This window comes from Lichenostomus cassidix, chromosome 1Aa (genome assembly GCF_008360975.1).
Source record: "Lichenostomus cassidix isolate B80296 chromosome 1Aa, HeHo_3.0, whole genome shotgun sequence".
Taxonomy (NCBI): domain Eukaryota; kingdom Metazoa; phylum Chordata; class Aves; order Passeriformes; family Meliphagidae; genus Lichenostomus; species Lichenostomus cassidix.
Window position 1 is genome coordinate 19,164,466 of NC_139480.1, and position 16,563 is coordinate 19,181,028.

Here is a 16,563-nt window from a genome sequence, read left to right on the forward strand (position 1 = left end):
CAAGATACTTGGTACTTGTGTGTCATGACCGATGCGTGAGGGAAAGTGGGAAGGATCAGACTTCAAAGAGAAAAAAAAACCCAACAAACCACTTATCTACTTCTTCCAGTTTCAGTCGGTTGTGTCTTCTCCCAGCTAAGTGACATTCTTTCAGTATTAAGATGTCCCCGATTTTGGCTACAGAGATGATTTACAAACTGGACAAAGTAATGAAGAGTAGTATTTGATTAGAGCGGGGTGGTTATTAATGTGTCTTTACAGCTACTAAAATGCACATCTGCTCTCTCCGTGGACAGCAGGAGTGTTCTGTGCCTGGAGCTGTGTGTGGACAAGCCTGACAAGATTGCTCGGGGCTTCAAGTTTGTCCAAGTGCAACACAGCTCTGGATGTGCACCACCTGCCACTGGGCAGCTTCTTGCCCCCTCCCTGCTGCCATCCCCATGTTGTCTCTCACCTTATGGGTACACCTGAATTCTTTAGAGCTGAGACTCACTGTTGAGTTTAGCTGGAAAGTACAATAGTAATAATTTAGTGCCATCTACTGTCTGCAGACGGTTTGCCTACTATGTCCGGGTTTAAACGGAGGCCTCCACTGCATCCTGCAGAGAAAGTAGGTATACACATCTTGGACAGGTTTGGTCCTGACCCACCAATGTGGCACCTGCTATTAACTGAAATAACACAAAACAGGAGTATTCTGAATAAGTACTGACTTGTGGTAAACATTCGTTTATCTTTAGTCTTCCTGTGGGTGCAGCACCCCAAGGGCCGGTGCGGCCTCCCGCCGGCTGCCCGTGGCGATGTCTCGGGGGCGCTGAGCCTGCCCGCCCTGCAGCCGAGTGCTGTCCGCCCACAGCGCCCAGCCTGCCGCCCCGAGGGCCCAGCCGCGCCGGGCAGGGCGTCCCCACGGGCGGGACTCCGGGCGGCACCGCCCCTAGCCCGCCCGCCGCCGGGTGCATGGCCTCGGTGCTGCGCAGCGCCCGCCGCTTCTCGCCGCGGCTGCTGCGGGCGGTGTGCGGCCCGGCCCGGCGCGGCTCCGCGGCTGCGGCCATGCAGCGGCCCGAGGGCGGCGGGGGCTGGCTGGGCGCGCTGCGCTTCGACAACCTGGCGCTGCGCTCGCTGCCCGTGGACGCCTCGGAGGAGGGCGGCCCGCGGACCGTGCCCGGCGCCTGCTTCGCCCGGGTGCGGCCCACCCCGCTGCACAACCCGCGGCTCGTGGCCATGTCGCTGCCCGCGCTGGCGCTGCTGGGGCTGGAGGAGCCCGCGGCCGACCCGGCGGCGGCGGAGGCCGAGGCGGCGCTGTTCTTCAGCGGCAACCGGGTGCCGGCGGGCGCGGAGCCCGCGGCGCACTGCTACTGCGGCCACCAGTTCGGCAGCTTCGCGGGGCAGCTGGGCGACGGCGCCGCCATGTACCTGGGCGAGGTGCTGGGCCCGGGGGGCGAGCGCTGGGAGATCCAGCTCAAGGGCGCCGGCATCACCCCCTTCTCCCGGTAAGGCCCGGGCGGGACGGTGGCGGGGCGCGGTTTGGAGCAGCGGGGCTCGGGGCTGGGCGGGAGGACGGGACGGGACCGGACGGGCTTGCCGGCCGCAGATCGCATTAGCGAGGGGCTGGAGCCGGGCTGAGGATCTTCCCCCGGGGCAAAGGTCATCTCCTGGGCCCTCGTGGTTTGTTTGTGTTTGACTTTGGCAGCAGCGAGCGTAATGCTTAAATGCTAGATTAGGAGATGGCAGCATTTTCCGCAGGAAAACAGGAGTGTAAGCGCGTCTCCTTCGGGTGGCACATTGCTTCTGTCGCTGGGTATCCTGTGCGGGTTCCCCGCTTTGGGAGGATGCAGACCGTGATGGCAGTGGCACAGCCGTGTGTAATTGCTGCCCTGCGGCCCACGGAGATGGTATTTAAATGTGGTGTTCGCTTGTGCTGCTGGTCCTGCTCTTCCAGCTCTTCCCAGCGGTGGGAGGGAAGAGTGGAAAAGTCCCCAAAATGGCATACTGACTAAATCCCTGCAAGGGATGCGTATCTTCATTTGTCATGTTAACCTTTAAATACTTTAAATATTTCTGGTAGTTTTTCCCACTTGCATTTCCCATATTTTCTGTCCCAGCTGTACACAGGCTCGGTAACACCTTAGTTTTGTGTATGTGGTGGGCTGAAGGCTTTCTTGTCTGTGAGGGCTCAGGAATTCACAGCCTGTGGCTTTGGAAGTGCTGGGAGTGTGGTCTGAGAACCACCTGTGCTTGTTCCATTTGGTTAATATCTATTAAAAAACCTAGTTTGTTATCTTCTGTCTGCTCTGTTCAGTTGTTGGGGTTTTTTTTAATGCAACTGTTATGCGTGCCCATACTTAACATTCCATTTCTATTGCTTACCCAGAAAGATTCAAAATAATATTTTTCATTCTATTTCATTTAGTTAAGAGGAAACCATTGACTTGATATACAATAAAATAGCTATAGTTGTCCAAATATTAAATTTTTTTGAAAGACTATTGCATGAATAAAACTAACAGAATTGATGATTAGAACTGATATGTGTATGTGGAAGGTTCATTCTGTTATGTGTGGTCTTCACTGCAAGTTGTTGTGTCTATCTAGTTGAACTTTAACAGTAGTTTGAAGGTCCAGCTCTTTTCAAAACTGCCACTACTTTTCTGTGTGACCATGGACAGAGTATGCTCCTTCTAGGCTTTTATTTCTGTGCTGCTACAGAGGAGACAGGAGTTCCTGCCTTCATAGCCTAAAAACCATCTGTGTGTTCTTGCTGCAGACAAGCTGATGGTCGGAAGGTGCTGCGGTCGAGCATCCGGGAGTTCCTGTGCAGCGAGGCCATGTTCCACCTGGGGATACCAACGACACGGGCTGGGACGTGTGTGACGTCTGACTCCAAAGTTGTCCGTGACATATTTTATGATGGAAATCCAAAAAATGAAAGATGTACAGTTGTTCTGAGAATCGCCTCTACATTTATAAGGTGGAAGCCTATTTTGTTGATTGATTTTGTTTTGTTTTCTTTTCTTTTAAAACTAAGCAGTCTTTTAAAATGCCATTTAAGGCGTATTTCCCTAAGCACCATTAGTGTGTTTCTTGTTCTGGAGGTTTGGAACTTCTTTTGCTGGGCTGTAGGAAGCTGTTTTTCTTGCCCAGCGGATGGGGTGAGCTGCTGTCTTTTCACAAAGACAGATAAACACTAGGGATGCTAGCCTGGTAGAAAGAAGAAGTAAGTTCTGCAGACTTAGGAAGAGATTTTTCATGATTATTCCTGTATAAAATACATGATTTTTTTTTTTAATACTAGTGGGGGATTGTAGCTCTATCCTTAATTCCAGTTCTAATGTAGTACTGTCAAAGTTTGGGTGTACTTCCCCTGCCTAAGTGTGTGAGGTTCATGCTCCAGCAGAAGCTAGTAGGCATCTCAGGAAGTTGATTTTACGTTGATAGTATCAGATAATTCTAAAATGTTTTTATTTTGAAACAGATTTGGCTCTTTTGAAATTTTTAAACCTCCTGATGAATACACTGGTCGCAAAGGTCCCAGCGTTAACCGAAATGATATTCGAATACAGATGCTTGATTATGTGATCAGCACTTTCTACCCAGAAATCCAGGAAGCTTATTCAGATAACAGTATTCAGAGGAATGCTGCTTTCTTCAAGGAGGTAAGGAAGATTGGATTCTCTTCTTAAATCCATACCAGTCACCTTTAGGAGCTTCATCTGCAAGCAGAGATGACTGGAATCAGTTAATACTTTGTATCACTCAATTGACTGAACTCTTATTTTCTTTGAAGAAAGCACTCTTAGTAGACCTGCTTATTGATGAAAGCAGTGTTGATATTAATGTAACCAGCGAAAAGAGTTTAACCTTCCTAATAGTAAATCATGATTTCCCTGCTTTGGGGGAGCTTCCAAAGGCTTGTCTCCATTTGCTGGGAGTGTCTTGCACTGTAAGAGGGAGTTCTGGCTCTGATTGTCAGATAATGAGTTGATGGTGCTGAGGCATCACTTGCAAGGCATCGTTTTGTAAAATACTGAGAATGCTGAGTCTCATTTTCCAAATTACAAGAAGGAATATTGACTGCAAATCAGTTTAATTTCAGACTTTAGAACTGAAATGTTTAAAGGCAGTTGAGCACTCTTATAAATAGGTAGCAAACAGAATAATTTAAAAATACCATATAATACTTGACTAGTTTATCTGAAAACTGTTGTGGTGCTTTGAAATGTGAAATGATCTGGAATGGACTGTGGGATTGGCTGCAGCATGATGCACTTTCATAACAGACCAATAAGAAGTCAAAAGTAATACTTAAAATGGGACTGGTTTGTTTCTTGCCTTTTTTTTTTTCCTTATCACAACCTCTGCATACTTGCATTAGTTCTTCAAAGCAAGCTGTGGCTTGGTTCACCACTGTGCTCCAAAGAATTTTACTCTGCTGGACAAGCCTTTTGTGTGTGACCAGTTGGGGTTGATGACGAGAACAGTGGCTTGTCATCCACTCTGTGCATGTCCAGCTCTGTAGCTGATGGCATGTTTACTTCCTGGTGGCTGAAGAGTCATTGAGACTTGGGGAACTTTGTGGATGTGTGTGTGTGTGTGCCCAGTCCTGTCTCTTTCTGCTTTTGGCTGCTTTTCCTGGGCCAGTTACTACTGGTTTCCTTCTCCTTCCCCCCACGCCTGTTCCTTGCATCCTTTTCTCATTTCCCCATACCATTTTTGTTTGTTGTGCTCCTCCTGCCTGTCCACACTCCATGTCTGTGCTATCATTGCCTCCTCATGTTTATGCTTTCTGTCATGCTTAGTGAAGACTTTACAGACTTTTCTCCACCTGAAAAGCACCCTAGTCTCTTCTCTAATTGGAAAAACACATCCATTTTTTAGCAGTGGGGAACTGCTGTCAACTCTAACTTGTTTTATCTTTCTTTTTGCGCTGTGGAGGAAATGGAGAAAAAAAAGTACAAGTGTTTGCATTTCACAGCACTGTCTAGAAAGCAAACAACATTATCTATACTTCTCAAATAATTTGTAGCTGTTGTTTAAATTTAAATGAGCATGTCCTTCAGCTGGCTCTCTTATTTATATATGCACCATACTTGTCTTCAAGTTTGGCTAGCTGTAGAAAAATGTTGATCAAAAAGAATAAAGGTCAGAAAGAATGCAGAGCTGTCTCTTTTGTATCAATATACCCATCTTTGAGTGGCACCCAAGCTTTAACTGCTTTTGGGCACTCTCATTAGGGGGATTTCTTTTTACCAGCACACTGGTGGTATGTGATGCATCCATACAAAGACATCCAGCAGTGAGGACAGCCTTACCACTGGAGTGCTTTCACCCCATCTCTTGTGGCCAGGATTTTTTTAATTTTAACTTTCACACTTTCCTGGCACAGAGCCATTGTGCAGGGTGTGCCTCTCTTACTGGTTTCTGGCCTAAGTAATCAGTTTTGGACACATGGAGCTGGCTGCTGGCTTCCAGCTGCCCTATGAACCAGTGTTCAGGAAAAAGGGGTAAAGTACCTACCATAAAAATACTGGAAAAAGAAGTGTGAGATCTCAAGGTGAGCCAAAAGGTTCTGCTCCAAGCATCATTTGTAGTTTTCACAACCTGGCAGGGCAAGATTTGTTTGATTTTTCTTCCATACTTGACTGCATGTGTTTAAAAGGAAAAAAAAGGTAGAAAAAGGCAGAGAAATACCTAGTGAAACAATTCATAAATTGTTTTTTGAACCTCAATGAAATACACTTACACTGCAGCATGGAGCAAATAGTTGCTTTGAATTTCTGTGCATTGTTAGCTATTTTGGAAGAGGACTGATTTTATCTATGAAAATAATTTGAGTTAAAAGTTTTAGCTGACAGCTGTGTAAAATTTTTACTTAACAGCAATTTAGTAAAGTATTTGCAACTAGTTTTATTCAAAAACCATATTAGCTTCCTGAATTTTAGATTTTTAGTGTTGTAATTGACAGGTGGGTTAAAGTATTTAAGTAACTAGGACTACTTTAAAGTACTACGATATTTATTTGAAGGATGGGGCACATAAAGTGATTGCAGTGAATTCCATAAAAATAGCTCTCTGTTAAGAAGTGGAAAATTTCTGATGAAGCATGTATTCGGTGAAGAATTGCATATAAATAATTTAATTAAAATTTAAAATTTAATAATCTTGTAGCCTTATTTCCACACTCAGAACATCGAGAGAAGTGCTTATCAGTGCTAAAATTTGTAGTTGCAGGGAATAGTTGCTTTTGTCAACCCTTTAACTTTCCTGTAAATCACCCCTACATATGAGACAAACCAGAATACTAACTTCACTTATGTGATCTCCTACCTGTAGTTATTCTTTAAGATTAGTAATAGGCAAAAGAATATATTTGTATAATGACTGGACTAGTATGCAAGTCTGATGTCAAACAGTTTACCTTATTTCAGTGTGCTGTCTCCAGTGCATTTGAAAGCTCTTCAATTGACTGGCAAGTCAAGCGTGGAAGGAGAGAAGAGGAGGCAAATGGAAATGGGAGGCAGAGAAGGAGGGGAGAGAGGCAAACTGTCCTTAAGATGTGTGTTTGTCATGCTGCCAGAATCTGCTTCCATCAGAGCTGTGGAAACATTGGGGCAGACTAGAAAATGCCTGGAAACACATGAACATATTGGAAATACATTGTGATGAAAAATGAAAAAAACATCGTTTCTTTCAGATAACAAAACGGACAGCAAGATTGGTGGCTGAATGGCAGTGTGTGGGATTTTGCCATGGCGTGCTGAATACAGATAACATGAGCATAGTTGGACTAACCATTGACTATGGCCCTTTTGGGTTTATGGACAGGTCAGTGTGGCATCATTGTTTGGAATGTGCATATGTACTTGCTGTGTAGGACAAACCAGGTGCTCATGGTTGCTTTAATATTTTAACTCTAAAGTAGACTTTTGAATTACCTTTATGACAAAGTAGATTAAGGTAGTTCTAGTTGTCTTGTAATTCTTCTTTTCAATGTACTTTTAACTGTGTTCACAACATCTCTAGCTGTTAGACTCTTCTTACAGCCTGTGGATTTGGGAAAAGAATCAAGGAGTGTCAATCCTTTCAAATTTTTTAGTTCTTAGAGCAGACTGAAATAATAAAAGTACTACTTCTCACAGTATTGGTGTCGAGATAACTAGAAGAATGCTGACTGTTCCTTCTCCTGTAGGTATGACCCTGAGCACATTTGCAATGGTTCTGACAATACAGGGCGCTATGCTTACAACAAACAGCCCGAGATTTGCAAGTGGAACCTGGGGAAACTTGCTGAAGCTTTAGTTCCAGAGCTGCCCTTGGAAATAAGTGAACTCATCCTGCAAGAGGAATATGATGCAGAATTTGAGAAACACTATTTGCAGAAGATGAGGAAAAAACTAGGCCTTATCCAACTGGAATTAGAAGAAGATAGTAAGCTGGTGTCTGAACTGCTTGAAACCATGCATCTCACAGGTTGGTGGACAGCACAGAAGGTGCTTATTTAATAGCCCATCGGAATCTATCATCATATCAAAATCTAATTTATATCTTGACCTTTCCAGAAAGGCGCCTTGTGCAATTACATAGTTATCTGAGAGATGAACTGAAAATAATTACCTCATTATGAGCTGTGGAGTAGTTGTTGCCTTAAACAGGACCCCTGTCTCACATTTGCACCCTCACTGAGAGAACAGTTTATTTGCCTCCTTATAATGGTGACCTGTACTGCTGTGGGAGGAGGTATGGGAGCTGCTTTCCTGCTGATTTATTAGTTGCATTACTCATAGAATTCATTTTTTTCAGCTGGAGACTTCACAAATATTTTTTACTTGCTGAGTTCATTCTCAGTAGACATTGATCCTTCAAAATTTGAAGATTTCTTAGAAGAGCTTACAAGTCAGTGTGCTTCTGTGGAAGAACTGAAAGTTGCTTTTAAACCACAGATGGATCCAAGGTATTACTCTGCTTAAATGCTTTTGGTTTTTGCTTTTAGTTTCATTATAACCATTATGAACTCTGCATGGTATGTAATACTTCACTGATTTAAGGATTGGAAATGTCACTGTTAAGTAGATGCATCATGATTTATAGCAGTGACTTTCAGTAGTTGGCTCTTGGCTTAAAGTTGCCTGAGCTTTTGTTTGGTCTTTTTTTAAAGTTTTTTCTCTGTCTCTGCTGACTTGAGGCAATGAGAGTGTCAAGTAATGAAGTGATAGAAAAGTATTTTACAGAAGAAACGGGTTTGAACTACAATGCTACCATTTTATGCCAATATACTGTCAGCAAAAAGTCACTTTCAGCCACCAAAGTTCTGGCCTAAGGATCACCTAAACACCTAAACAACCTAAACACCACTTCAGGTGATATAGTTCTATGTCCCATTTATTTTGCAGTCCAGCTACTCTGACCATGGAAAAATAGGAAGTCATGTTCAACTGCTCCTTATTATAACAGTGCTTGCATCAATTTTTCATTTTTTGGAGATTGGGGGAAAAAATAAAAGGTATTTTGGTTCTTCTCCACCCCCCCCCTTTGTTTAATAAGTGCTCCATGAAGGTAATGAACCTACCAAATTCTTCAGCTTTTGCTGTGTGTTGATAGCATGATATGGAGGTAGCTTGTGTGACAGAGATGAGACAGTATTTTTTTAAACACTGCATTCAGGACTAGAGAAACATGAAAAGTAGCCATAAATCATCATGCTATGGATCTGACATTTTGGAGGGGAAAAGTACTGTATTAAAGTGAGTGAATGACTGATTTCTTTTTAAATCCCAGCACTTGGATATTATAGACATGTCAGATGTGTACATCAGATTTGGATAGTAGTTTATATAAACTGAGAAATCAAAGCACCTGGCTTATCTCTGCTTACTAAAAGTAGGGAAATACAACCTGATAAAATGAGTTGTCTGTTTTGAGGCCAGCAATAATGTTTCTTTTCTCCTTTGTTTACAAATGGATTCTTAGAGGAAATAAAACAACTTTGTATTTTGATATGCTGCAACTCTTTGGGTTTTGAATTTTACTTTATGCTATGGTGTCATTATTAAATCAGGAAAAATAAAAGCTAGCATGGTATTGAAAAATAAGGTGGAACTATTGTACAGCACCAGCTAACACAGTGAAATATCAAAAGATATAATTCTAGTAAAATCCTATTTTAACAAAATAGTCTAAATATTGTTAGGAATTTATTGCCAGAAAGCAGTTCCATTCTGTGATTTAGACTGTCTAACTAAAAAAACTAAACACAATGTTATCTCATGTGACTTAAATGAAGTATTTTTCCCCATACCATATCATTTAGATTTTTATTAGTACTGACAAAATAGTAGGTGTTAAGAAATAAAAAACCCCCAAACAACAAAGCCTGTGAATTCTGTATTATCTTGATAGCTAACTAAGATAAATTTTTTTTAAAACCAAATTACTTTCTAAGTTCCAAGAGTGTTTTGATGAGAATTGTACAACTAAACTGGTAATTCTGAAAATCTACTGTCTACACTTTATACCCCAGGAATATGGATTAAACACACTGAAGAAGGCGGAAGAAACAGTAAAATTAGGATAATTTGTAATAGCAATTGTTTTGTTAGTTACAAATTTCTGTTTTGAACTTTTCTAGTGCAATAATAGTTTATTGTGAATGTTTTTGTATCTACTCTGATTGCAAAGAGATGGTTCTTGACAGGCAGCTCAACTTTAGTATCTAATATGTTAGTTTTTTTTTGTTCCCAGACAACTGTCAATGATGCTTATGTTGGCTCAGTCCAATCCACAGCTGTTTGCATTAATTGGAACAAAAGCGAATATAAATAAAGAACTGGAACGCATTGAACAATCCTCTAAATTGCAGCAGTTAACAGCAGATGATCTACTTAGCAGAAATAAAAGACACTGGAAAGAATGGCTGGAGAAATACAGGTAAGGTTTCTCAATATTGATGACACTGGTATCTTCCTGCATTTTGAGAACAATGTGCATGTCTCACAAAAATCATCCTGTCTCAAATAGAGATTAGGAGGAATGGGTAGGGCATGCAATTCAAGAATATTATCTACTGCCATGATCAGTGTCTTTGTTGCTGTGAAAGTTCAGTGGCATATTTGTATTTTGTTTGTTAGATTTTGAGGCAGGGTGAGGGTGTACAAATCACCTAGCATCAAATCTAGTATGAAAAGTGCTTCAACAATGTTGATGTTGATTCTGACAGAGACTAATTTCAGTTGTGAACTTTTAAGTGCTCAGTAACTACAACTGACTGACCTCTAAGCATTCTATCCTTTGAATTTTTATCTGAAAGGAAAATCTATGTGCTAATACAGAAAATAAGTATTCTTCTTCAAAGAGTAAAAAAAGAAACCATGGCCAGGAAAAAGAAATGCCCAGACTGTTCTAAAGCCTAAAAACCTAAGTGTTACCTGGAGTTCTTTTGGGTTTTTGTTGGCTTTTTTTTTTTTTTTTGTAGAGGAAACCCCTGAATAGAGCATTAGTTTTTTGTACTGTGTGAATTAGGTCACATCTTTCCTCACCTGGCTGCCTGTCCTCTTGTTCTCCCACAAGGCTGAGAGCTTTAGCAAGTATTACTGATAGAAAGTACCTCAAACTGCCTCAGTTGTATTGCATTGCTGTGCTTTTACCAGAAAAGCAAAAGTGTTAACCAGTAAGCAAGCACAGAAATATTAAAAGACAAGAGCTAAATGTGCAGTCATTGCAGAGCAGAGAATACGAAAGCTGTGCTGTGCCACTTCCTCAAGCCACATCAGGACCTGCTGACTGTCAATAGAGCTGCTTTTAGATGACGTGTATTATGTTCTGTTGTCATGCTACATTTTATAAACTGAGAGAATTATAGGTGTTGTAGTATTTTTTAAGAATTGCAAACTAAGGATCTCAAAACAAGAAAATGTGTGAATTTCTACATGTGGTTCTTGATACAAACCAGTTGTCACCTGCTTTATTTCAGAGTCCGTTTGCAAAAAGAAATAGAAAGTGTTGGTAATGCTGATGCCTGGAACACTGATCGTGTGAAGGTCATGAATTCAAACAATCCAAAATATATCTTGAGAAATTATATTGCCCAGAATGCCATAGAAGCAGCTGAAAATGGGGATTTCTCAGAGGTACGCTGTTACTGCTCACTCTCCAGGCTTGTGTGGATGTGTAGTGGTGCTGTCAATGACTGACATTATACATGCAAAATTTAGTTTGGAATCTTGGGCAGTATGGTGGGTGGGAATTCACTGTTCAGGAGATCTTCATTGTTTTTGCTGAAGCTGTAATTTTAATGACTGCAGTACAAATAATGGAATCAAAAATCTGAATCTGACCTTCACCAGTTATTGTAGAGTGACGTCAGGACAAGACACTTACCCTGCTCTTACTGTCTCGACAGTGGTGTTTACCGTGGGAGGCAGCTGGGGATTAATTTATACTTGTTCCTTGCTGGAAAATGTTGTATTTTAAAATTTACAGCTTTCACCTGTGCACTTCAGCATGTGGAATTTTATATGCAGAATATGGGGAAATTAATTTATTTTGAGAAATGACATAAGAATTTTAATTTAATATTTGCATTTCAAGTTATTTGAGTTTGAGTACCATACAGATACAAACTCAACCAAGTACAATTTGCATCTTATGTATATTGTTCATGTATCAAATACAATATGCTTGCTCATTATTTGGCATGAAGTTCTTCTCTTTATCATTTTGCCTTCACTTTCTAAATTCTTACAACCATGCTATGTTTTTTCTCTAGGTAAGGAATGTACTGAAACTTTTAGAGCATCCATACCAAGAATCAGAAGGTTTCCAGGAGGTAAAGGAAGATGCAGAAGAGGAGGGAGCAACTGCTGGAGCAGCTGTTTGTGCTCAGGAGAGCAGAAGCCGCCAGGCATATTGCAGCAAACCTCCTCTGTGGGCTTCAGAGCTCTGTGTTACATGATCTTCATAACTGCCTTGTTCTGTTTTTTGCTGTAAACTGAAGACTGATTCTCCTTCAGCAGTGAAGAATTCAGCAAGGCAAACATCAAAGTGCTATTAAGTTATTGAAACAACACTACATTTGGATGCATCTGCAGCAGTCTTCAGCTGTGCTTAGTTTGAAGAAATTGTGGATCATTGGAACAAACCAGTGATAATCAAGAGCCCATATACGTCAGTAATCTAAATGTTTAAAGACTGAAAGTCTTTCCTTTATCCTCACTACACTGCAAGTGAAAAGCAGTATTTTATGTTTGAGGCAGGCTGAACTTCAGGCATCCAAATAGTGTTGTTATGTGAAGACAAAAATAGCAAGTCAGGAATCTGATCTGTTTTTGTCTGATGTCTTAACTAATAGTACTTCTATTTATTTACTGCTTTCTCTATGCAGGAACTTTCAGTCCTCTTTAATGGAGGAACAGATTCAGTGTTGCTTGTTTGAAGCAATGTTTCATTTAATTACATAGTTCATTTCTTGTGAACCTTTAGATTGGTATCTAATCATTATCTATTTTCAGAGAATTTGTGCAGGCTAGAATTTGGGGGGGGAAATTGAATTTTTTAAAGAGCAGAATAAAGGGAGATTATATACATTTGCACTTGAAGACTTGGTGGTGAAGTTTATTCAGGTTCAGTATGTTTGCACACAACACACATAAATATCTACTAAATTCAGGAGTGCAGTTTGTAAGGCAATTGCCTTGGGCAGGATCCATAAACCAGATTAGTGTGAGCCTTAAACTACCCCAGCACTCAAATCCAGGTTCATTGTGTATTTATTTCTGTGCTCCTAATAGAGTCTGCCTGTTTGAGAAGTGTGCAGGTGAGGTACCTGCTCATCACACTGATTATGGGGTTCTTCCATTCCTTCTCTAGTCTTGCACCATTTAGTTTGCATCCATGGTCTTTGAAAATCTTTACACTGGAAGTTGGCCATTTAGCAACGTGCTTGTGTAAAAGCTGATGGAAGATGTGGGAGGAGAACAGGATCTGGCTTGCTTGCAAGTTACTTATTGATAACTTTTCAGTTGAGGTTTCAGGGGAGGTTTGGTTGTCATTATTGTTATATAATCAAAAGAAAGTTGTTCTGTGGTTAGTTGTTACTTAGCATTTCTTTTTGAAGGACTGCGTTACTACTTCAGACACCTGAAAGGTTTGGTGTAATGCAAAGGCTTCTCTTTCCCAAAGAGACCACTGTCACACACTGTGAATTACGTGTCCTCAAGGAAGTTCTGCTACTCCTGTGCAAGCTTGGTATCAGCTCAGGTTGAATTGTGCTCTTTTAAGTCTTCCTCAATATGAGCTGTCAGAAAACAGGGAGAACAGTTGGACTGTTGCTTATCCCTCTGTACCAATGCTCAGTTTGTACTCCTTGCTGTCACAGGACATAGGGGATGCTTTGAATGTCATGGAGCTGGAGAAACTGATTTATGACAAACTAGAGTTTTTGACAAGCCCAGCACTTTCTGTGAGATTTTGGAGTCCTTACACAAAAGGACAAACTAGGTGCATTACCCAGCCCATGGAAGAATGATGTAGTTGAAAGAGGTCTTTTAGGAATAATCAATTTTGGTGGGAATTTGAGACTTTCATTGTGGATTATCCTTCCTTTAAACTTGGGTTACTGGAACCAAACCATTTAATGGAAACTTTAGCAGAAAGTTAGTGCTGGGTAAAAAGGACTGCATCCTTTGTGTCAGCAATTTGAAAGACACTTCAGATATCCCCCTGCACCCTGCAGAACCTGTGGTCTCTTACAGTGTGCCTGGTCCATAAAGGAGTAATGGAGGGAGGAGAGGTTGCTCCAAACTGATCAACATAATCAGCACAGAGTTATGTTTCTCAGTTTATATCTTTTCTTTTGGGATGCAGAGGGGAACGGAGTTTTAGAGGAGCTCCAAGCTTTTTGCTTAACAAAATTGTGTAAAAAGGTAATGATTCTTAACCATACCTAAGGAATCAAGTCTTCTTAATGGCATTCTGATAATAATTTGGGGGATGTTAAGTAGGTCTCTATTAATAGTGGTATGGAGAAGAAGAATTATATTAATAACTGTGTGTTTGGACATACAAGAATTTGAATTAAATACCAAATTATTGTGCACCTATATTGCCAAAATCACTGAAGGAGATACTTTGGAATAATTTACTAGCAATTTTATCCTTAAAAGGGAAAATGAATGTTACAGTGAGAAATGAACATGCAGTGGTATTTGCTGCTAAATATTCTTTGCTTACATGTTGATGAAGTGCAAGAAGTGTAGCAGGGTTGGAATGATGAATGCAAGCCACTTGGTGTGGCTGCTTTGGCGTGCCACTCAGTAAAGCTGTGTTTGCAATAAATGTTCATCAATGAAATGCAGGTTTTCACATGTTCCAACTGCACTGACATCCAACTGCCCTGTTCCCCAGGGCAATAATATCAGGGCTTTGTGTTTGAAGAAGCATAATGATCCAAAGCCAAGTGGAATGCTTGTGCTCTTCCAGTGCTCTCATTTCAGAAGGTGGGTTGCAGTTTAATCTCTGATGATACTGAGTTTCTTCTGTTCTTGTTCCTGGAGCAGTGTGGAAGCAGGAGGTTGTTTAGGACAGTTAGACCAAATTTTGTCCAGGTTAAAACTTTATCACTTAGCTCAGTTCTTCAGAGAGAAGGCAATACAGTTTATAGCATTTGGGAGTCTAAATACCTAAATCATAATTTACTTCTTAATTTTTACAGCTTGTATTTGCAACAGGTTCTGAAAATAGTATTTCTTACTGGCCAAATACTCTGGTTATATAAAAGCCATTGAGTTGTGCTCAAAATGAAGTAGTGACTCTTCTTATCAAAAGCTTTCTGTGGAAATACTTGATTAGACTTAGACAAGTCTAATACTTGATTAGACTTAGCCTGTGGCTCTACCATATATCCTGAAATACCCTTGCATAAAATCGAGTAGTACTCAGATTACAAAACTGCAATGAGAACCTCTTGGAGATGAATGTCTGGCTAGTCTCATGTGAGAGTGGGATCCTTTTCATGTCTTGGTGAGATTTCACTGTAACTCTGCTTCATGAGCTTGTAAACCTACAGTTGCTGAATGTTTTGCTGCCAGCTCGTATTTTGGAATGTTATGTAGGTTGCTTTGGGGGCTTTTTTTGTTTGTGGGTCAGGTTTGGTTTTTTCTCCAAATAAGTGCTACAGATATGATTCTTCTGTTAAAAGTAATACAAATTGCAATTTTAATATTCTTGTTCATGCTTATTTCCTGAAAGATTTACTATTAACCCTACTGTTCACAGATGTGAACCCAACAGGAGCATTTCACAATGGTGTCACATCCAGTGTAAGATCACAGTCTGTATTCTAAATAGTGCTGCCACTAGCCTCTCTTTGCTACCTGTGTTTGGCCAGCTAAGGCCCTCAGGCATTTGGGAGAGCTGACAGCAGGTAGCTGTGGTTTTCCCCAGGAGTTACACTGGGTTCATGGGAAAGCTGAAGCTGTGCCTTTCTGCAGTCACAGTGTAGTGCCAAGCGACAAGATCCCAAACATCAGATACTGCTCTCTGCAGAGGCTGGGAGGCTGCTCCCTGAGGGGAAGTCCAGTGGCTTCAGGACAAGACATCAGTCTGCACATACATACCCAGTCCTATAAATTCCTGAAGAACAAGTCAGGTAAACATACAGCTCTCTGCCTCCCCGGGCAACAACACAGCTCAGTCTGCAAGCCACTTGCTCTTGCAATCCCCTTTTTGGTAGAACAGAAGGCAGACAGCTAATTAAATACAGCACAGATAAAGAAACAACATAGAAGATGTGTGCTACAACTGTGCATTACCATGTTTTCACACTGACTTTGGAACCAGAGTAGGTGCAGAAACACTCAGGTCAACTTCACAGTTGGTATATTCTGACTCTAATACCTACTTCTAGTTCAGAAAAAAAATCAGAACTACCTAGGCATCATCAGAAAATAATTTTATTCAATACTCCACAGGCCTGGTAACATACTAGCTAGGCCTGTAGCTTTAAGTAACTGTCCCTTAATGAGACAACGAATTTCTGATGAATATATCCACATTTTAAGCAACTGTGACTCAAAATCAACATATTTCAAAGCTGCAGGCCTCTCTATAACATTCTCATAACATTAAAGTTCAATTGTCTCTTTCCATAATATAGGGGGAAAAAACCAAAGAAGAAAAGGAAAATTAACAAACTGAAAATTTGATCCTTTACTTGAAAGCAGGAGTTGGAATATGTTGGGAATTAAAGCTTTATTTTGCTTTTGTGATGCTGAATTTCTGTTTCAAGTGTTTCAAATAATCATGACAAAGTAAGATGCATAGCTTAACTTAAGGATAAAGTAACTAAGTTTGGCACAAGTAATCCAACAATTACCAAGTGCTTGAATAGTCAAATATTACTTCTCCTACCAGATCACCTTGGCGTATCATATCCTCTTCCACTGTGACTAGGAGCCTTGAAGAAATTAGTTATATTTAGATTAAGAATTAGTATCAGTTTGAAAATAAACCACATCAAATAACAGGTACAAATATCTGTGGGAATATTTGTACCTCATACCCATCTCTCCACAG

At 41.0% G+C, this 16,563-nt stretch overlaps 1 protein-coding gene across 1 annotated transcript; it reads left to right on the forward strand.

Annotated features, from left to right (window-relative positions):
- Window positions 1–932: 932 nt before the first annotated feature.
- SELENOO (selenoprotein O) lies at window positions 933–12,581 on the forward strand. Its single transcript, XM_085041737.1, has 9 exons — window positions 933–1,490; window positions 2,765–2,968; window positions 3,473–3,653; window positions 6,692–6,822; window positions 7,187–7,467; window positions 7,798–7,948; window positions 9,736–9,921; window positions 10,964–11,120; window positions 11,759–12,581. The coding sequence occupies exons 1-9, from the start codon at window positions 958–960 to the stop codon at window positions 11,951–11,953; spliced, it is 2,019 nt and encodes a 672-aa protein (XP_084897863.1). The 5' UTR covers window positions 933–957; the 3' UTR covers window positions 11,954–12,581.
- The last annotated feature ends 3,982 nt before the right edge of the window (window positions 12,582–16,563 follow it).